Source organism: Misgurnus anguillicaudatus, chromosome 19 (genome assembly GCF_027580225.2).
Source record: "Misgurnus anguillicaudatus chromosome 19, ASM2758022v2, whole genome shotgun sequence".
Lineage (NCBI taxonomy): Eukaryota > Metazoa > Chordata > Actinopteri > Cypriniformes > Cobitidae > Misgurnus > Misgurnus anguillicaudatus.
This window is the reverse complement of record NC_073355.2, coordinates 793,165-815,529: the sequence shown is the minus strand read 5'-3', so window position 1 is coordinate 815,529 and position 22,365 is coordinate 793,165. Positions and strand designations below refer to the sequence as shown.

The window sequence follows — 22,365 nt, the reverse complement described above, 5'->3', positions numbered from 1 at the left end:
AAGCAACCAAGTCCTTCAATTTAAGTAGTCATGACTTCAGAAACAGTCCTGTTGTATGTTCTCTGTGTGCAACTCATTAATTATTCTTATATTCTAATTACCTTCAGTCTCCTTCCTGGTTCCTAACGTGACACTGTCAATCGTTATTCCGTTTAAAGTCAAACCAACATTATTAGGGCATTTGTTAAGTTTGTAAACCACATACATTTTATTTAACTTAAATTTAATAACCTTTTTTTAATAAACAATTTCTGAAGTAGGACCAATTGTTGAACAAAGCGTAAAATCTTTGATTCGTCACAGAGCTCATTAATTTATAAAATAAATAATTTAGGCCCCAGCACAGAGCCTTGAGGGACTCCACACTGTATTGTTTCCAACTTAGATTAATGGCCTATATACTCTACATGTTGTAGTCTATTTTCTAAATAACTAATAATCCAATAAAATACTACACCTCTAATTCCATATGTCTGTAATTTTGTTATATCAATATGCCATGATCAAGAGTATCAAAGGCCTTTTTGAGATCAATAAAAACACCAACTGTATGATTTTATTCTCCAATTCTGTAGTAATATCCTCTGTGATTTTTATCAAGGCCATAGCTGTCGAGCGAGGGCTTGGGAACCCAAACTGATTATCATGTATCAAATAAAGTTTTTCAAGAAAATAATCACATTTCTTAACAATAAGCTTCTCCAAAATTTTGGAAAGCAAGGATATAGGCCTATAATTTGTGAGACTATGCCTGTCACCAGATGTAAAAAGGGAAATAATTTTAGCAACCTTCGTTTTATCTGGAAAGAAGCCTGTGTTAAAAGAAAAATGTATTATATTTGAATAGTCTTATAATGTAATGTATAGTTTCTTTGACAATATACATATCTAAGCCATCACTATCACATGAATATTTACTTTTTAATTTAGAGACAGTAGAAATAGAAGAAATAATTTCACTCTCACTAACTTCATCAAGAAAAAGAGATTGCATGACTCTGCTTTCACCTTTCCAACTGTTATTTTATTATGTAGAGGTGTAGTTGTGGCAAGATTTGGACCAATGTTAACAAAAAACAAATTAAAGGTGCAGTGTTTAACTTTTAGGAGGATTTAATGACGGAAACACAATTTAATATAAATACTTATATTATCAGTGGTGTATAAAAACATTACATAATGAACTGCTATGTGTTTATTACCTTAGAACGAGACGTTTTTATCTACATACACTGCGGGTCCCCTCATGTGGAAGACAACATTTTGTGCCGCCATATTTCTACAGTAACCCTAAACAGACAAACTAGTCTAGAGCGGATTTTGATGCTTCTATATTTTGTCTTAGACAACAACATGTTTGTCCTGTGGCGACTACCATAGCATCTTTATGCGTTTCGGTGAACGTTGGTCTGAGTGCTTGATTGCAATTCACAATCTCACTGCTAGATGCTGCTGAAATCTACACACTGCACCTTTAAATTCATCAGCCATTTTTCTGCCACTTATCTCGATGTTCCATTCATTCATTAAGTACAGTATAATGGCTGACTATAATTAATTTTACTGCCCATAACCTCACCTAAGACTTTTCACATTCTTTTAATATTACATTTGTTTTCCATCAACAGGTTTGTATAATAAACTTTCTTTGCACGTCTCATTATAGTAGTCAACTTATATTTATAGGCTTTATATTTTTTTCTGCTTTTACTGTCTGATATTTTGCAAAATCCAGATAAAGCTTATTCTTCTGTTTACAAGATTTCAAAATACCTTTTGCTTTATCATTCAATATTTTTATTGGCCGATTTTTATTATATAACCATAAATACTTTTAAAAAAATGACTCCTTATTTACATTATTTGTACTATAAACATTGTCCTAGTGTTCTTTCATAAGATCATCCCTAAATCTATTTAATCTTTCCTCTGTTCTTACCCTAATAACTTTACTAAACTTTTCTTCATTTGTTTTTAATTCACCGAAGTGAGTTGCAAATATCAGTAAATATCAGTTGTTTCATTGATCAAAAGACCGCTTTTGACCATTTTTTCAAATATATTTACAAAAATGTTATCAATTAATGTGGCACAACTGGAGGTTATATGGCTAGGCCTAGTAATGGTCAGATAAAGGCCTCTGCTATACATTAACTCTAAGAAATCTAAACTACTAGAATGATTAGACACATTCAAGAGATTTATATTGAAGTCCCCTCAAATTATAGACCCTTTATTTTCATTCATCCCAACTAATAATTGCTCTAACGTGTTATTAAATACTGTAATACTAGACCCTAGAGTTGTATATATGCATGTGACAACAATATTTCTCTGTTTCTTCATTTCAATCTCAACAGTTAAACATTCCATTAAATTTTCTGTTGCAGTAGTCATACACTCAATTGTTTTACATTTCAGATCACCACTAACATATAGAGCACCCCTCTCCTCTTTTATAATCTGATTAACATAAAACCCTCAAAATGAAATTCCACACCTTTCTCCTCTGTTAACCCAGTGTCAGACAAAGCTATAACAGTAAATTTATTTTATTAAATTTATTCAAATGATTATGTATTTTACTAAAATTTGAATACAGACTTCTTCAATTCAAATGAATAATAGAAAATGAACCAGTCATTTCTATGTTCCTAGTAAATTCTGCAATATTTGTATAATTTATGTTTGGAAATAAATTTGACTCCTAGTCCAGTTCATCATAGGCATAGACACATCCTTCTGAATTTTTGTCTTGTTCACACACTGCGGACATTAGACTCAATTATACAAATTAGCACTTGCCACAATGTAATCTCCACGACTCTTTTCTTGGAACTTTCATCGTTACACTGAAGTCTTTTAGACCCTCAGCAACTTTTCGTGCATTTTCAAAAATCATAGTCTTTCCATCCTGCAGAAAGAGCTTGAGTTTTGCGGGGTAGAGAATACGAGACTTGATTTTTCGCTCCTGAAGTCCTTGCGCTCCTATATTTTGCATATTATGCAATCCTTAAAAACGTCAGTAGTATAATCCTCATCAAAATATATCTGTTGATCCCTGGTCCGAATGTCCTTTAGAGACCATGCAGCATGTAGCACTCGTTGTTTCTCCTTAAAACTACTGAAACAAATGATAATTGATCTGGTGAAGTCCGCGGCGTGTCCCTTTGAGACACCTGTTGTTGGGGCGCCATGCGCCCTTTCAATGTTAATCTCTTCCCGGATATGCTAACAAATAAGTTTTTCTATAAACTCAATCATATTTTCTCCGGTACAGAGTAAATTCTTACATGATTTCACAGTAAATGGCCTTCCAGATCCTCACACTTCCCTTTTCCTTGAATTTCCTCCAGGCAGGTTTGGCTTGCTGGCACGACATCCAGCGATTTGGTCTTGGCATTATTAGGCGCTCTTTTACTCCTTAAATGATAACTTGATGGTTCAAATCATAACTTAATGGTTCAAGTCGTAATAAACTCCACAAGCAGAAGTCAGTCATCTTAACTTTTGAACTTTTGTTTGTCAGATGTTACACCCTGGCACCGGCTGTTGAATTCTGTTTAATTTATACGCTTGTTTAAAATGTCCCCACAAGGTCACAAATTTACTGGTATTCCTAATGTGATAATTATCAGGTACACACACACACGCAGTAAAGTTGCCTAATCACAGACCAGTAGGTTGCAACAAAGTTGACCAAGCCACGGAAAATACAGGATTATCTGAGCATTATGTCAACGCAAAGGCACAACATTTTGCGCAGTATATCACGTAGACTTTCAAACAGCAAACAGGGAAAAGAATAAAAGGCATATGACTTACATACTGTAGCATTCAGCTAACATTAGCCAACTCTGTTTGCCATAAGTCCTGGAAAAGCATGTAATCTCGACCATTATCATTTCCTGCTGCTCAATCTGGTCCAAGATCATTAATCCTTTAAATTCTTCAAATGAACCCCTTGCTAAGGGTGATTTTGTAAGCATAAAATCATATTTCCATTATCTGAAAGTATTTCACTTGCTTTCACTGATCAGTACTGTAGATAGCAGTTACATGACAATCTGCAACGCAATTATGAGACTCTGAGAACGATCCAATCACATGAGGACAAAGACATAAAAAACAATATTGATTTGCTTACAACCAGTGATGGGAATAACGGCGTTATAAATAAACAGCATTACTAAACAGCGTTACTTTTTTCAGTAAAAAGTAACCCCCATTATAACGCCGTTACCATTACTGACAATAAATGCTGCGGGTTACTATAATTAATCTCACTGAAGTGATTTTCACCGGAGTTGGTTCTCTCCTCCAGACAGGCAATGTTTTTCTCTAGTGGTTGTGTGTTGGGGGGTAAGAGCAGTGGCTTGTTTACCATTTTGGGGGCCCTATGCAAAGTTCAAGAACCAAGGCCCCCCATGCCCCAGCATTGCCCAAGGTTTTTCATTTGAATTGCACAACAATAATATTCAGTATAAAGAATTAAGTGAGATATATATAAACCTGGTTTATTTTGTTTTACACTGCTTAAAATAACACTAAATTGTTAGTTTGGTATGACAAAAATTCTTGGTTTAAAAAAAATGTTGTGCGCCCCTCTCAGATATATCTTTTGCTTGCAAATGTATTATAGGATGTATTTAAAACAATGTAATTAAAACTGCAACTTCAGTGTCTGACATCTTACTAAAAAAACTAAATGAGGAAAAAGAGGAAGCATTAGATTAAGATTCATACTGATCTAACAAACTGAACTAACAAACACCAGCAAACAACATTGTAAGTTGGTTATTGGTTGAATTTATGAATGGGAGACACATAACTCTCATGTTCATATTGTAAAAACAAACTTTCTGTGAGATACAACAAGCATAAAGACTAGAAATACACTAAAGATGAGATTTTAATGACAATGATGACATACAGTATATGAATGATTTATGTATTTTAGACATGATTTAAACCCCTGCGTGTCTTTATCATGTTTATACCTGTACGAGTGTGGAACAAAAGATGCGTGTCATCAAACCAAACCACCAATCACAAGTGTGAAGCCCAAAGTCTTTAAAGTAAACTTGACCATCAAGTGAATGTTGTGCAGTTACGAGAGCACAGAGAGAGTCGAGCGAGCGCTCATTCCAGCACTTGTGAGGCTGCATTTGTGCGTCCCATAGAGTTTCACTCATGAAGTAGCCTATATGTGCCCTCGCGAGGATGCACGCATATATTATTCTGTGTGCATACTCACACATCTCTCGCTCGCGCGTGCTTTATCCGTTCCTTAGATTTGGGTCTGAATAAACGTAACATACTTTCGCACACCTTGTGGCCAGTAGGGGGCCCCCCGCAATTGCGTGGTGGGTAAACACGCCACTGGGTAAGAGACACATAACTAATGATGATCGGTACGTGTGTGGTAGAGGGGGTGGGACAACCACATAACTTATGATGATTGGCTTAATTTCCAACTTGGTGACTTTGTAGCTAGATTTAGCAGCTTTCTAAACCCTTTAACGCCTTTATTTACAAAAAGCGACTAGGACAAATCTAGCAATCTTTTTTGTGTGTTTGGAGACTGATATGACGCGATGGCATGTATCGCTCTCTCTTCTCAATGATTTGGCCAGTAAATTTCTCTATTACTTGAATTTGATGTTTGTAATGAAAAGACACTTAGTGTTACTCAATGTAAAGCCAAAGTCTGATAGACAGTAAAATGACCAATCATTCACTTTTTAACATGGCATTATGTTGTTTCACACACAACACTAGTTTAACACACTTATTCAAATAGTACCATAAGATGTCAGATTCACATTAATTATGTCTTGTAAATATGTTTTAGGTACTTTAAAAGGGTATATTCATACATTTCGTGCATAACAAATGTTTTTCTTTTTAGTTTCACCAAATTTCAGTTTTGTCTCTTTTTTACTGTAGTAAAAGTTGTCTTATGTCTGCCTCATATCGGTCAGTCGGCCAGACAGCTTTCTTAATTTTGATATCGGGCATAAAAAAACCCATATCAGTCAAACTCTAGACAGCATGTAGGATGTCTGTGCTATGAATAGTGTGAGTACCAAGCAACATCTCCAGGTGCTCCTTTGAGACCTTATGTGCACGTGTGCGTGCGTGCATGTGTGTAATCAATAAGGTACAAGAGGCTGTGCTGTATCGTGCATAAGTAATGGCGTTACTTGTTCACGATACAGCACTTGCTTCGAGAATCATATTGCTTTTATAAAACGGTTACCACACAATATTAAAGTAATGAATGAAATGAAACTTTTATGAAGATAAATTATAGACTGTAAAAAAGATGGATGATGCCCACTCGCTCTCTTCCATTGGTGAAAAGTGAAGCTGCCAGTGTCACGATACAGCGCTGACATCTTGGGTCTTGAGTCTGCGCAGTAGCGATTTCAGGACCAGTCCTGCGCAGCAGTGAGCAGGAAGTAAAGCCGCGAAATCAAGGCCATCAAAATCCGTTTTATAGCATTAAATAACTAAAAACAAACTTATTTTAAAAACAAACACTTGAATTTATATCAGCGTGATAAAAACTACATTAAATGGTCTAGCACACAGCTGGATGAATTGAGACGCAGCAAGTGACACGCGCTGTCTAGATGAGTTGGAGGTTTTCATAAAAATAAGAACATTAAGCTCTCGTCTAGCGAATCCAATGCTCTAAATGGTCATTAAACATCTAAAATGATCTTTATTTTTACGTTTCCTGAGAGGTATACCATCCCAAATCCATAATCTAGAGCAAAGATGCGAGTTCCTTCACTTTTTGGTTTAGTTATTAAAGCATGCAGAAATGATTGAAAATAGACTGCATGTGAGGAATTGTAGAACAGATGAACCCAAATGCACACGATGTCGGGGAAAAACAGAGAACACTTTATTTAACAAACAAAAAACCCACGAGGGGGTACACAACATGAAACATATAACTCTGACAGATAACACTAAAACTTGACTTGGTAACTAGACTAGAAACGTACACGCAACACGAGGAACAGAACACAATGAACCTGGACAGAAGTAAAGATACACTGACATTAAATAGAAGAAACCAAACAAGATAACGAGCGGGAACAGGTGATGGGAGAAAACCAATGATTACTAATAAGCAGGAGAACGAGGGGGCGGGGTCACAAGTCAAGACACCGGAGGCACATGCCACACAAAAACAAGGCATGAACCTACACACAAGGCCTGGGACTGCCAGAACTCTGCCACCATAACAAAAGACAAATATAACAAGACTTCAAGGCAGAGTCCTGACACTGCAGGGCTTGATGTTAAAATTATTATTAAGAGAGATAAAGTTCTGGACCTGATTGATGTTAAAAGAGTTGAGTGATAAGACTCAAAAGCGATTTTCCTGACGCCGACAAACATACGCGCGACCCCAACATAAAGATCTATAAAAAATTAGAGTTTTAAAAATTTTTGTTTTGACAAGAATTCACACAGGTATGACCTATAATCTGTTATATCTGAAGTAAATGTTTGGTTGACTGTTGAGGAAAAGTAGGCCTATCTGTTGTGTAACATTATATTAAACCCTTGCATTAGTCTACAGTATCTTAAAGCGGTCTGTCTCAATGTCAAAATTAAACAATAAAAGAAATTTTTTTTAACATATATTTATATTGTTTTTGCTTTGCGTAAAGAGGTGTAGTCCTGTCATGTTTTGTCAGATTCCAACAAATCATGCATTGTTTTAAAGTTTTTAAATAGAGAATGTTAAAATTTGCTAATTCTAACTCAGTTTGCCAGCACAGGTCACAAACGATGCAGCAACAAACAGAAATGGAGAAAGAACAAGGTCTTCTAAAGGAAAAAAACATATATAAAACTATGACTGATGGTTCTGTTGAAAATGTAAACAGGATGTTTTAGACATACATTTGCACATAGCATATATATTTGTCCAAATCCACTTTGAATAGAGCATTAAATTACATTATGTGTTCCTTCTACTTTGAATTTATTTAATTGTGAGAGAAAGCGCTGTGATTGCAGAGTGCAGACATCATTAGTCAGATCATTAGTGAGCGGCCGAATGAACCTAGAGTGATAAGAGAAGTTTATGGATAAGGTGAGTAAAACAATGTAGTACACTTACGCTTACTACTTTTTTTTTTAATTCTAATGATTGCACTATATTATATATGCCCTATTTTTATTATTTTCTATTTCTCTTGTTTTTATTCTTATTTTTAACTGTTTTATACCTTTATTTCTGTTTTATTCTTTTTCACACATTTAAACAGTTTTTATTAAAATCACATTTATTTTCTTTTAATTGATATTTTAAATTCATGTATCTTTGATTTTTTTTTCCTCATTTCTATGTAAAGCACTTTGAATGACCTTTGTGTATGAAATGTGCTATACAAATAAACTTGCCTTGCCTTGCCTTGCCTTACTTTTAGGTGTCTTTTTTATTTATTTATTTTAAATTTATTGACGAAAACAGTAGCAAATTTGCATGCAAAAAAGTAACAATGCTCCTCTTTTTTTTTCAATTTCCCCCTCCTCACCTAAGGATCTATGCTGCCTCTGTTAGCCCATTGTGTCTGCGTTTTCCGTTCCAGTGTGCACATGCCTTTTAATTTAACTATTAATTTGAGTTTGGTGGAAAAGCAAAAATATCTTCACAAATTTTTGACATGACCACACCTTGTTCAGTAATTCTAAAAATAACCATTTCAAAACTTGACTTGATATCCTAATTATATGCTTCTGACAAAATTGTAATATAGCTGTCCTAACCCTAACCAGCTGTCCAATACAAACTGTCTGGAGCAACCTTTACGAAAAAATTGTGATAAAAGCATAGTAACCATGTTTTTTGGTGTATTGATTACTATTAGCAAAACCACTGTTTTACTAAAGTAACCATGGTTTAACTATGGTTTTTAAAATTTTGTGGTAACCATAGTTTAACTACAATAATCCTGTTTTTTTACTTTTGTAAAACCATGGTTAATTTTTTCATAAGGGAGTCCAGAAGATATAAGCCAAGCCTGAATGACATGGTTCACATGTGTCACTTGCTGGACAGCCTGCTTGTACTGTAATAAAGTCTGTGAAGGACCTTAAATTGAATTAAGCCTCAGCCAGTACAAGAGGTTGTTCCATTAACTCTAAATAAAGCTTTGTTCCAGGTTTCTTCTGATATATCTACTGCTTAACCCCATTCTGCACAGATTTTAGTCTAGATTCATATTTTTTATTGACATTAAAGTGTTATATACACTTGAAATTACTCCCTTCAACTGTAAAGGAATGTTTAAAATTAAATCTAGTCCTGTACTGGGAGGGAGTACATGTGAGACAATGGTTTTGGGTCTTCATGCTTTAAGATCTCTTGTTTAAAGCACTTATAGTATTCATAAACATTTTAGATCGTTTATAGGCATGTTTCATACCTGCATAGATGGTTATATACCTAGTGTATCAGTTAGTTTTTATAAAAGTCATAAAAATACATTTATAAGAGTTAGTTTCAAAACAGCTGATAGTCATGGCCGATATATTCTGTCAAAGAGAACAGGAAAATTCTATGAATTTGAGCTCTGTGTATATAAAATGTATAAACACATCACTAATTTAATGTTCAATATTATATGAATAAATAACATTCCGAAAATTTTATCTTCAGAATTTAGTTAATGCAAGTTAAAATTTTTTACCAAACTATCAGCATCGGTGTCAGCAGATAATCAGATAAATAATCGGCTATCAGTATCTGTGTAAAAATTGATATCGGTGCCTCTTAAATTTTTAGACATTTTTATTAAAAAAACAAGTTAAAAAAAATTTGAGCTCATTAAGAAGATTTTTTTTTGCGAATCTCTGTCAACCTACACAGTCACTGAAGACAAAGCACACACTTACAATCTCACTGCTGTGTCCTCATACTGAACTCTGAGCCACAGCAACATTCACATTTATTATTGTCTTTTCTTCTTGAATCATAACCTTCTGTCTCTCTCATGAAGGTTTAAGGCTTTGACATCAGCTATGTTCAAAGGAAGATAGTAGTATTCTGTACATACTGTAAACTCTGTGTGATTTTCTGTAGCTGTAGAATACTCGAATACCCATTTGACAAAATAGGCAACACAAATGAGTACTGAATCCAATGATCTCATTTTTAACAGACAATGTTAATAATTATAATTATGATTGATCACTTTTGCTTTGCCAATCGCTGAATTGAGCTTGCAACAAATAGTGAGGTCCACGTGGTAAAATGGTATTCAATACTGTATATACTCTTCAGTGCATAGTTGTTACTTTAAATTCAACCATGGTTGAGCCCGTTGACCTCTACTTTGACTTCTGACCACAGAATAACCTATAATTAAGAGCTTTGCTCTTCCTTTATTTAAACATATTAGTGGGAGATGCAGAGAGGAACTGAAGGAAACCGTTAACAGTTTCAGAGTAATCTGGGCCAGCGCCAGCTCTCTGTAGCACAGACTATAAACTACTTCCAGATTTAGTTGTGTGCTCGCAGATACTTTACTTTACCTTTTGTTCAAGCTCCAGCTGAATGTTGCATTACTTCAGTTTTGTCAGATCAATCATAAAATGATTTCACTGAGCCACCTGATAGAAAAAACCTTTTATTTGCAAACATATTTTTTTAATTTGTTTAAGTGCTTTTGCATCCAGCCAATGGTTTTCATTTGTTTTTTAACACAATTCTCTACTTAGGTGTGGAAGGGATGTAGTTTAGAGATTTCTCTTTACAGTTGTAATGCAGCAAGACAGTTTAGGATTCTCACCAGACTCCATTTCCACACATATGGTCTGAATAAAAGTTGCGGCGTCCTTCGCCTTCTAGCTCGTCTGCCTTTTTGATCCCATTTTCTCATAAATTAACCTAATGCCAAAGTTATATTTTGAACTAGACTGTGCGGATATGTTTGTTTCCGAGTATTGTGATCCTCCCCTCTTGCATTTTACGGGAAATGGGAGGCCTTCACACAAACACACCATCACAACTTTTCACTTTTACAAAGGCCACTCGTGTTCCATCCCAGGCCCAGCATTCCCCTGCTTTGACAATAAAAAAATACATTAAACAACAATGGCATGGTCTTGAATGGTCAGAGAAGAAAAGTAACCATTTTAATAAAAGTTCAAATTAGAAAAAAAAATTTTTAAGCGTTTATAGCATGTTACTACCCAAGTAAAACACATTGTTACAAAAGCGTACACTGTCTGCATCAGATGCAGAGAAGCTTATCCACGCTTTTATGACTATTGTAACTCGTTACTCGTGCAAATCAGGTAAACAAGCTTCAGCTGTTTCAAAACGCCGCTGCAAGAGTGCTTACTCAATCTAAGAAGTATGACCACATAAGCCCAATTCTAGCATCTTTACACTGGTTAACAGTTAAATATCACATTTTAAAATATTACTAATCACCTATAAAACCTTAAATGGCCTAGCACCTTCGTATCTTAGAGAATTACTATCAGAATACAACTCATCACGTACACTGCGGTCGCAAAATTCTGGTCACTTAATTATTCCTAGAGCAGGGTTTCCCAAATCTTACCCTGGAGGGCCAGATCACTGAAGAGTTTAGCTCCAACCCTGATCAAACACACCTGAGCAAGCTGATCAAGGTGGGTAAGTTTGATTAGGGTTGGACCTAAATTCTGTAGTGCTACTTAGCCCCTAAGCTCTGGAATGATTTACCTCAGGGCTGGACTGGGACAAAAATTCAGCCCTGGCATTTTGGCCCAAACCGGCCCACACTACATATAATTACAAATTACTAAACCCAATTAATAGCAGTTGTGAGAGTTGACACAACAAACACTTCTAGAATGTCTTATTTATTAATGCAATAAAACTGTATAATCCACACTTATGAATCCTAAAACAAGCTTCATGCAATTGGCAAAATTTGCCATTAGATTGCTGACTTTTTACAAAATACAAGTGCTGCTTACAGTAATATTGAAAACTGATTATTACTTGCAATACTTACAGGAAAGTATTCACTACATTCACTGAATTAAACTTGTGTGATAACAGTAATAGAGAATTTAACATTATCTGTGAAGTGTGTTGTTATATACAATAAACATCTTTTTCTGTAAGCAGATCTCCTGGATTGTTTGATTTTGCTTGAAGAGAAATTATACGTTTTGAAACAGACAATCAAGGAAAAATCTACGAATCAGATACACTCTCGTAGTCACAGAGCAAAGAGTGCAATTATTTTATTGCAGCTTTATCAACATATTTATGGGGCTGTTTACACTTGGTATTAAGATGTGTTTTCATCGATCGGATCACAAGTGGACGAGAGAGACACATTACGTTTACACCTGGAATTTAAATCCGTCTCTTTTGTCCACTTTCGACCGCTTCTGTGCTGAATACTATGAGGGGGTGGTCTGTGAGACGGTGGGCGAGTCTCTCTGCTGTCATTCAAACCCGAGCGGGAGTAATTATGAGTTTATATGGACGCAAACTAATATTATGTCGGAGTGCACTGCTTGTTTAGCAAGTAAACATGCTGCACAGTGTTTTGTACATGAGTATGTAAGAGCTTTCTTTGAATTTTCAGCGCAATTGATGAAATAGAATCGCGCAACTTTCACACGCTTTCAAAACGAAACTACGGAGATCAGCTGCTTAGTTTTATCAATGAAAGGCTAAAAATAGCACTGTTCACCGAATGTTCACGCCAGAAGTCAAAAAAGACGTAAAACTTGTGTTTAATACCTCAGATTAGATAAATGGGCGGAGAGAAGGCGGTCGCGTGTGGCTGTTCGAACGCATTCAACCACATATGCGTTCCGCAACTCCAAAGCGATCCGATCGAAAGTGGTTTCGACCACCTCTGGATGTGGTTGAAAGTGGTCGAAAGTGGACGAGCTCAAAACGTTTTGAACACCGTTTACACCTGGCCTTAATGTCATCCACTTGTGATCCGATTGACGAAAACACATGTTAATACCAAGTGTAAACAGCCTCTTTGTGTTTTATCAAGCGGTATCTATTTACACTTGTGTTTTAAAAGTAGTTCTGCTTACCGCAGGCACTACACTCATTTCTCCCTCGTCTCTCTCCCTCTCCTCACTGACACTTTGCGTGCTGGTGCGCCAGTGCCACCACCATCATCATTATCATCACCAGCGACGCGACTTGAAGGTCCTACTGCTCAGACAAAGATAGTATGAGATGTATCGGCCCAAAAATTACGTCGGCCCACCAGGAAACTGCCCGGTGTGCCAGATGGCCAGTCTGCCCCTGATTTACCCAACAATGCTCGAGAAATAGACACAGTCAATCAATTTAAGTCTAAACTAAAGACATTTCCCTTTAACAAAGCATTCACATAATTCATCTTGTCATACACTTATGCCGCAATAGTTAGCTTGTCCGGAACCTAGGCTATACTGTATGAAACTTGCATTACATGCAGGCCTCCCCTACACAAATAGAATTTTCGAACACGAGGACAATCCCTGCTGAAAAAAAAACATAAAACCATTATAGAAAATTCTAATGGTTTCCATTAAAATACCAATAGGACCATTAGCTTTTACCATTTAAACCACTACACTGTAGTGTGTTTTGTGCCATATTCCATTAGAACCAATATGTAGAACCCATAGAACCAATACATACCATTAGAGACCAACAAATACCAATACACTGTAGTGTGTTTTGTGCCATATTCCATTAGAACCAATACATAGAACCAATACAACCAATACATACCATTAGAGACCAACAAATACCAATACACTGTGGTGTGTTTTGGGCCATATTCCATTAGAACCAATTAAAATCCCAATAAAACCAATAGAATTTCTGTGTTGGTGTCTATTGTTTTTTTTTAGCAGGGATGAGACTAAGGGCGCACTCACACTATCCAAACCAAACCAGGCTCGGGCGCGTTTGACCCGTGTTTGATCGCTCTGTACCGCACCCAGCACGGATTGGTTAATCGCGCCGCGGCCGGGTTGCAGAGGTGGGCTGGAGCGCGGTTCACTTGGGCTCAAGCATGAAAGGCTGTGGTGTAAGCACAATCGCGCCTGAGCGCGATTCAAAAGGTGAAGACGTCAGTTGTGTTACCATCATCTGCCTCCGTAAAAACCTTTTGATGCGAGCAGCAGGGTTACGTGAATGTCCGAGCTGCACACGTGACAGATCAACTAAGCAATATGATGACATGTAAGAGGGCTGTCTGTAATCGCGCACCAAACGACTCAGAATAAAAAACACAGACTTATCATTAAAGTGGGTTCCAGTGTTAAGAGTAGGAATGGGTATTGTTTGGGGTTTTTTCGATACCGGTGCCAAATCAATACTTTTAAAACGGTTCCGGTGCCTAAACGGTGCCTAAAGCGGTACTTTGAAAAAAAGAGTCACAGAAAGATGGTAGATGAAAGTACACCATAAAACACAATGAAAATTCTTCTCTGTTTGTCATTTGTTTATTAATGATTTGCCTAAAGCACCATCATCTTTTAAGACCTGCATTCTTGATTTCTTTTTTATTAAATTTATTAAATAAAATCTTCTCAACACTCCACTTTGAGCTCAGAAAAATGTTCTATGATTGGTTGTTAATAATCTGTTCAATGATTGGTTAAAGCCTACGCGGCTGCCGCTCACAAAAAGATAAAGAGTTCTAATCGAAAGTGATCCTCCCTATGTCCTATTCCCTTCGAAGATCAGATCTCTTGAACTCTAGAGAAAGTTGCGCAATTGTGTCTCATAATGTGGCTTATTAAACACACTTGGCAAATAGAGCAATAAAATACAGTGTCTTTTTCTCTTTATTTGGATCGACTGTTCATGCGAAATCCTATTCGTGAAGTTCCCTTCAATGGCGCAAAACGGCATTTGGAACCCAAAATATTTTCTTATCGGCTTGTGAAACCATTCACGTTTTGACGCTTTCTGCTTGTCTCCGATGAACTTGACACTCGTGACTGCCGCGGCCCATCTCAGGCCAATATCAGCCGAAGTACTAATAAAGACATTAGTGAGGTAATACGTTTAGCAAATTCTCTGAAGAAAAGTTACCATATAAAATATAAAATAAGCTGCCGTCAGATCAATTGCGGCATTCACGCGCTCCTCTGAGGATCTCATTTTTCAAATTGTTCTTTTAAGTCAGAATATAAAAATAACCTGCACATATATTCTTACACAATTTGTTCGATTTGTATTATTAGGGATGTGCACATGAGGATTTTTTCACATTTTAACACAGCGCATATTTTGAATGAAAATATATTTGGCAAAGAAATATAAAAGTTGGCTATTTAATCTTTAACATTAGATTATTTAATATTTCCATTTATTAATAAAATTAATTTTTAAAATGTTTGTTCATTATTACTCTTAACGAAAAACTCAACTCCAATAAAATAGTTGCTCCAATGACAAACTTGCTTATATTGCTTGTTTATTAATAAAACAAATTTGACGGATGGTATCTGCGTTAAAACACAAACAAATGAAAGATTTAATTGACATAATTTTCATTACTACGAATGCCTATTTCTTCATTATTATTATTAAAACAGAACAACAATAAAAATGTAAAATGACTCGCTTATATTAAACAAAACGTTTAACAAAAACGAATAGACGATAAACATTTTACCCGCCCTATAACATAAATAAATCTAAGATCCTTATTTTTCAAAACAAATGATTGGTTTCCGTTTATTTTATCAATATAAATCTACAATAATGTAAAATATGAACAAACTCACCTAAGTTAAGCGAAGAAATCAAACTTGAATCCTCTGTATTATCAAATCTTTCCGACTTACACATTCACGTGAATTTTGTAAGTCAGGAAATTATTTACACCATACGAGTGCAGTATAATTTAACTAGCGATTGTGCTGTGCTTGTGTGATTATGCTTTTTGCGCTACAGAGAGCAAAATACTTCAGTCAACCGTTCATGCATTAAGAGGCACCGAAATGAGGCACCGAAATCTGTGTTCTGATTCGGTCCGGTAGGTACCGCCCATATAGGCTTCGGTGTCATAATGGCACCGCGTTTCGGTACCCAACCCTAGTTAAGAGAGAGCTTTACTTCCTGCTTTTTTCAAGACAATAGCATCTTAATGACAAAAGCGCGCCCGGGCTCGGAGCGTTAAAAGTACAGTGTGAGTGCGTGCATCTGGGGGAGTACGGAGGGTGGACAATCGCACTGGGGCATGGTTTGGTTTGGATAATGTGAGTGCACCCTAACAGACCCAGTTCCTGCTGTTGTGAAGCTCATCACACCACTGTTTGGTTCCAAAACGCGATAAACACCAGTTTAAAAAAAACGAGTACTGCCAAAATCAGTATTATATTAGGTCAGTATTTAAAAAGTAAATTCTTCATTTTACGCAAAATACCATATCCGCCGTGTTATTCTATCATCTTTTCTCCCCTTTTTCCCAAAACGTGACAAACGCGACTCCCCCTCTACAGAACACAACAAATCCGCTCCACAAACCACAGGGCACCATTCCACGCAATGTAAAGAAACAATGGTGGCGCGTTGAGTACACAGAGTCCTACTGTTCCTCATCTTGTACTTTGTGATTAACAAACAAACAAAAACAAAATAATACTTTAATAGCATTGATAAACCTGTGGTGGTTTTCTGTGATGAGAAAGAAATGTAAGCCATCAACATCTAATAATTTACGTGAGAAGCACTCGGGAGACGGAAAATGTCGGTTGTTGCATGTTCCCCGACAGCATCAAGCTCTCTCGAGCTAAAACATTGACCCCAGGGGATCTTATAAAAACTTTTATTTTACGTGAAGCCAACGAAAATCGAGCAGGAGTTGGACCAAACATTTTACAGCTGATCACGGTCAAAAAAGTATAGCGACGACGTCCCAAGTATAACCGCAGCAATGACAGTGATATTAATGACAAAGTAAGTGTTTTGATTAATGCCATTAATGTTTATTTTTTTAATCAGTGTATACCACTAGTCAACTAAATGAATATAACATGGCAAAGATGAATGCACATTTATATATTGATTCAAAAGATTTATAGCATTTTGAAAAAAAAAACGTGGAAAAATAATTCATTTTTATAATAAATCTTTGAAAATCAAATTATGGATTTGAATATTTAATGTTTTTATAACCCAAAGATGCTATGTGAAAGTTTGTAACAGAAAATAGTGGTTTTCATCTCGTAACTTTCTTGGTATAGAAAACACGTTTCTATCGAAATTTGTCAAAATTGATGTATTGCGTTTTGGAACCAAACTCTTTATATATATTGTTGATTTCACTAATTCCACTGAAAAAGTGAAACGTGTATATTATTTTCAATCATAACACACAGACTGATACATTTCAAATGTATATTTTAATTTTGATGATTACATCTGACAACTAAGGAAAGTCCCAAATTCTGTATCTCTGAAAATTTGAATATTACTTAAGACCAATACAAAGCAAGGATTTTTAGAAATCTTGGTCAACTGAAAAGTGTACAGCACTCAATACTTAGTTGGGGCTCCTTTTGCCTTAATTACTGCAGCAATGCGGCGTGGCATGTAGTCGATCAGTCTGTGGCACTTTTCATGAAATACTTAATATAAGTAATAATATTTTGGGGTTGTCAACACTGTGTCAGCATGTGGCAATGCATTAATTTTGTTTAAAGGTGTAATGTGTATTTTAGTGATGAAATTGCAACCAACCTCAAATTTGAAATGCAATGAGAAGCTATGTAATGAAATGCGCTCTGCAGAAAAAAGATTTGGTCAGTTTCAATTTCTTTGAAAGTATAAGCTGTGATAGGAGAAGGTTTGTGCTATTGTGTGGTCATTTTGATGGTTGTATTGATGAAAGTAAACATCCGTTTAACCTAGCCGCGTTCTTCCTCCTTTGCTTAGTTAGCAAATTGTCTAATCACACATTCATTATCTCATAAGATAAATTACTCTTCCTGGATTTGATTAAAATAGCATTTTTTCAGCCCCAAAATTCATAGCTTTACCATGTTTTAAACCTTTATGGTTGTTTTATTATGCTGTGTAAAATGTTTGAATTCCTTTAAAAAATTAACCATGGTTCTATTGTGGTAAAAGTGTAGTAACCATGTATTTTTGGTGTATTGATTACTATCAGCAAAACTATGGTAACAATGGTTTAACTATGTTTTTTGTTTTAACTGTAGTAAAACCAGGCTTCATTTTCATAAGGAATATTAAATGTGTATTTTCAAATTGCAAAAGGCATTTCATTATTTTTCTACTATGTTTTTTCCCCATATATAGCATGTACTTGACTATTTTACAGTGGTGTTGTGTGTGTGTGTGTGTGTGTTGAGATGCTGAGCAGAATTTTTCTTCACACACTGTTAATGTCAGTCTGGTTCATTTGTTTATATTCAAATTAAGATAGCAACAGAGCAGAAGTTTTGTATCATGTAGTAAATGTTTAGCATCTGTTAAAATCACTCATGTATGCAGTAGATCATCAAGCGGACTAGTGTATAAACTTCATGTGTGATTTTTTTTTACATTTGCCTTTCAAGTCCATAAATATATTCACCCTTATAAACACACATCATTACGCATCGGTTTAGAAACCCAATTTTGTAGTTGTTATTGGTTTTACAGGCTCCGTGAATGAAACAGTTTGAAGTGTTGCTGTGAAAACTTTAACTCAACATCAAACAGCTTGACTGGCTGACTAAAGGTGTCAAATTACCTCGCGCTGAAATCCACCTAACCAATTGGAAGTAAGTATGGCCAAAAGCCACCAATGATAAGCTTCGGGAGCCATGACGTCATTACTGTACAATGTATCGATGAAAGTGACGCTCTCAGTCAGTGTGAGAGAAGCATCGCGCGTTTGCTGTCAGTTTTAAAGTGACGGAGATGACCGAGGAGCGCGAGAGGTCACGCGCCGAGCCGCCGTGCAGTCCGTGCAGCTCCGCGGGTCAAGAGTCAGACTCCGACGCGCCGCTGTCGCCCGCTGGATCTGATGGACACGCGTCCGTCGTTAGGAAACCGGAGGACGCGGATGCGCGATTCCCGGCGTGTATCAGGGACGCGGTGTCGCAGGTGCTTAAAGGTTATGACTGGTCTCTCGTGCCCATGCCAGCGCGAGGCGGGAGCGCGCTCAAGAGTAAACCGCACGTGAAGCGACCGATGAACGCCTTTATGGTTTGGGCTCAAGCCGCGCGCAGGAAACTGGCAGACCAATATCCTCACCTGCACAACGCCGAGCTGAGCAAAACCCTCGGCAAACTCTGGAGGTAATTCGTACATCAACAACTCGTTTATTGATTGATTTAAATAGTTTTAAAGCATTAAAGTACCACTTAAATATTTGTAGTGAAACTATGGCATATGCCAATCCATCTGTAGACAATATATCCATGGTAATTTGACTGTAATAAAATCATAATTAAAATTGCCAAACGGAGCGCTGTGTTTCGTTATTGTTATTATAATAATATTAAATGGATTATTAGCTTACTCTAAAATAAATAAGTTTGATGATGATCAGAACTCTCTTATCAGACTGTTGACAGATAACGAAAAGAGACCGTTTGTGGAAGAAGCCGAGAGACTGAGAGTCCAGCACAAGAAAGATCATCCGGATTATAAATACCAGCCGAGGCGGCGGAAAAGCATCAAGCCGGGACAGAGCGAGTCTGATGCTGGATCTGATCTCGCCCATCACATGTACAAAGCTGAACCTGGAATAGGGCATGTCGTGGGTTTATCTGATCACCACACGGGTCAGTTAACTGTTTATATGGAGCAATGCAACAGCAATTGAATGATACGTTTCTGTAGTGCTGACAAAAGCTTTTTTTTATCATCACCTTTTAGGTCAGGGACCCCCAACGCCACCAACTACACCAAAAATCGACCTTCATGGAGGTAAGCAAGATTTAAAGCACGAGAGAAGACGCCTGCTCGACAGCACTCGACAAAACATTGACTTCAGCAACGTGGACATTTCCGAGCTCAGCACAGATGTCATCGGCAACATTGAAACCTTTGATGTCCATGAGTTTGACCAGTACTTGCCCCTTAACGGGCATACCGGAGTCGCGTTGAGCTCAGAGCTCGGACACGGGCAGAACGTCGGCTCGGCAGGAGCTTACGGCCACGGCGCGAGCAACGGGGCGGCTTGGAGTCGCAAAGGGGCTGCGACCTCCTCCTCGTCGTCCGGTACGAGTGAAGCGGGACAGCACAGACCGCATATTAAAACCGAGCAGTTGAGCCCAAGTCACTTCGGTGAGCACTCGCCCTCGCGCTCCGAGTACGACACGTACGGCGCGCAGACGTGCATCACGTCGAACACCCCCTCATTCTCCAACACGCCGTGTGACTATACAGATCTTCAAAACTCCAACTACTACAGCCCTTATTCCAGTTACCCTTCCAGCCTCTACCCGTACCCATACTTCCATTCCTCACGGAGACCCATACTCAATGGCTTTTCCATCCCGCCCTCCCACAGCCCCACAGCCAACTGGGATCAGCCGGTTTACACCACATTATCCAGGCCGTGAGGACTGTTTCTGACTTACTCTGTACTGATGTAGGAGAGCGTTAGTTGAGAAGACGTTTATGCCAACTGACACACAAAACATGAGTGCCCGCTGACTTTTACATGCTGTTTGATCACATTTCACCTTAAAGGAATTTTCATTTACATTCTGAATTTCAGTCCTGGAAAGAAATGGAAGTTAAAAAATCATTAAAGTTATGGAAATGTAATTTTTTTTCAACATTGACCTAAAGGTTCACTGGGTTCTCTATAAAGCTTATTGTAAAGTTTCTTGAAAATTCATCGAGTCAAAAGATCCCATGATGAATTAGTGCCTGTACAGCCGATGGAAATCCTCTCTGAAGAGCACCTGTCGCTGCTCTCCCGCGTCTCTGCACACATGTGTTTTACTTATGCAACACAATTCAGTTGTAAAGGAAGAAACAGAAGCCTGTGCAACATACAGAGACTGAAAATAATAATAATAATAGTGAAATGTTTCAGAATATTAAGATAGCATTTGCTTTAGCAAGCTAAAAACCTTTCTGTAAATTTAGCCCATATGATAAATTCCATTGCTCAAAATGAAAGATCTATTTATATTATGATTTTAATACAGAAAAAAAATGGTTTGACAGCATACTAGTGGGTAAAAATATCAATCACGTGTCCGTTCCATATTGTTTAAAAGCCTCTGAAAGACTTAAACTTAGTGTGATTCAGCAGTTCTGTTCATGGTACTGAGAGAATTAAGATCAGTCATGGGACCGCAGCTGCAGCAGGACATCATTTAACATCGCTGGTGATCACCAACTGTCTGAAAACAGTCAATATTAGTTTGAGCGCACATAAACATGTTTAAGCCTCTTCACCTTTTCACTGAGGACTTTAATAATTGCAGTTTTTAGCCTTTTCACAAGCTTATTGTCTGGCGTTTATTTCATTTCTGCATTCCTACAGCATTTAGTTTTTAACACAGTGCTTCTAAATGCTTTATGTAAAACTTGTGTCATGTTTAGTGTGTTATTTTTTTATAGAAACATTTTGATGGGTGTGACACGTAAACACACAAACAGTGTTTTATTTACATTTCATTTTTTAATGACTGCAGTGAATCTTTCATTTGTGTTAACAGAAACATTCTTGCTAATATTAATTGCTGGCAATTTTTGTTAAAAAATAAAGTTTTCCCTCCTGAAATATGTCTACTAATTTAATAAACCAAAAATTATTGCATTTTGAGACACTTTAAGTAATTTGACTATTTGGTTATTTCAAATATTTTTTTGTATATATATAGTTCAGCTGACAATCTGTAATTCCCTTTATTCCACTTGCTATCTGATGTGCTTTAACATTGTAAAGCATAAAGTATTTACAAACAAAATTATGTAATAAAAGTACATCATCACAGAAAAACATTTAAATATTATCTACATGTCTAAACAAAAGGTTTGTTGATTTTTTTTACTAAAGCAACTGTTGTGGGTGAAATTCTTGGCAACAGCTGTCCGGCCGTTTGTTCTGAAACTGAGGCAACAGCTGTCAGCGTCAGATGCTTTTATCCCTTTCACAAGAGTGAAATTAACTTTATCAGAAAGTAAAAACTTCATTCATTCATGAATATTTTCATTTCATTTTATGAAACATAAATAACATTTCAACATTTAATTGTGGTTATTACAATTTTTCATGAAAACTTATGAAGCTTTGCTATAAAATGAAAGGGGATTCTTACATCTGACGTGGGGTTAATTCGGAGTTAAATCATGAAGTGGAGGAGAAGTGTCCGGAC

General features: G+C 36.7%; 1 protein-coding gene across 1 annotated transcript; it reads left to right on the top strand.

The window, feature by feature from the left end:
* Nucleotides 1-18,873: 18,873 nt before the first annotated feature.
* sox8b (SRY-box transcription factor 8b) lies at nucleotides 18,874-21,770 on the top strand. The gene is made up of 3 exons (XM_055183137.2): nucleotides 18,874-19,320; nucleotides 19,589-19,809; nucleotides 19,904-21,770. The coding sequence occupies exons 1-3, from the start codon at nucleotides 18,941-18,943 to the stop codon at nucleotides 20,590-20,592; spliced, it is 1,290 nt and encodes a 429-aa protein (XP_055039112.1). The 5' UTR covers nucleotides 18,874-18,940; the 3' UTR covers nucleotides 20,593-21,770.
* The last annotated feature ends 595 nt before the right edge of the window (nucleotides 21,771-22,365 follow it).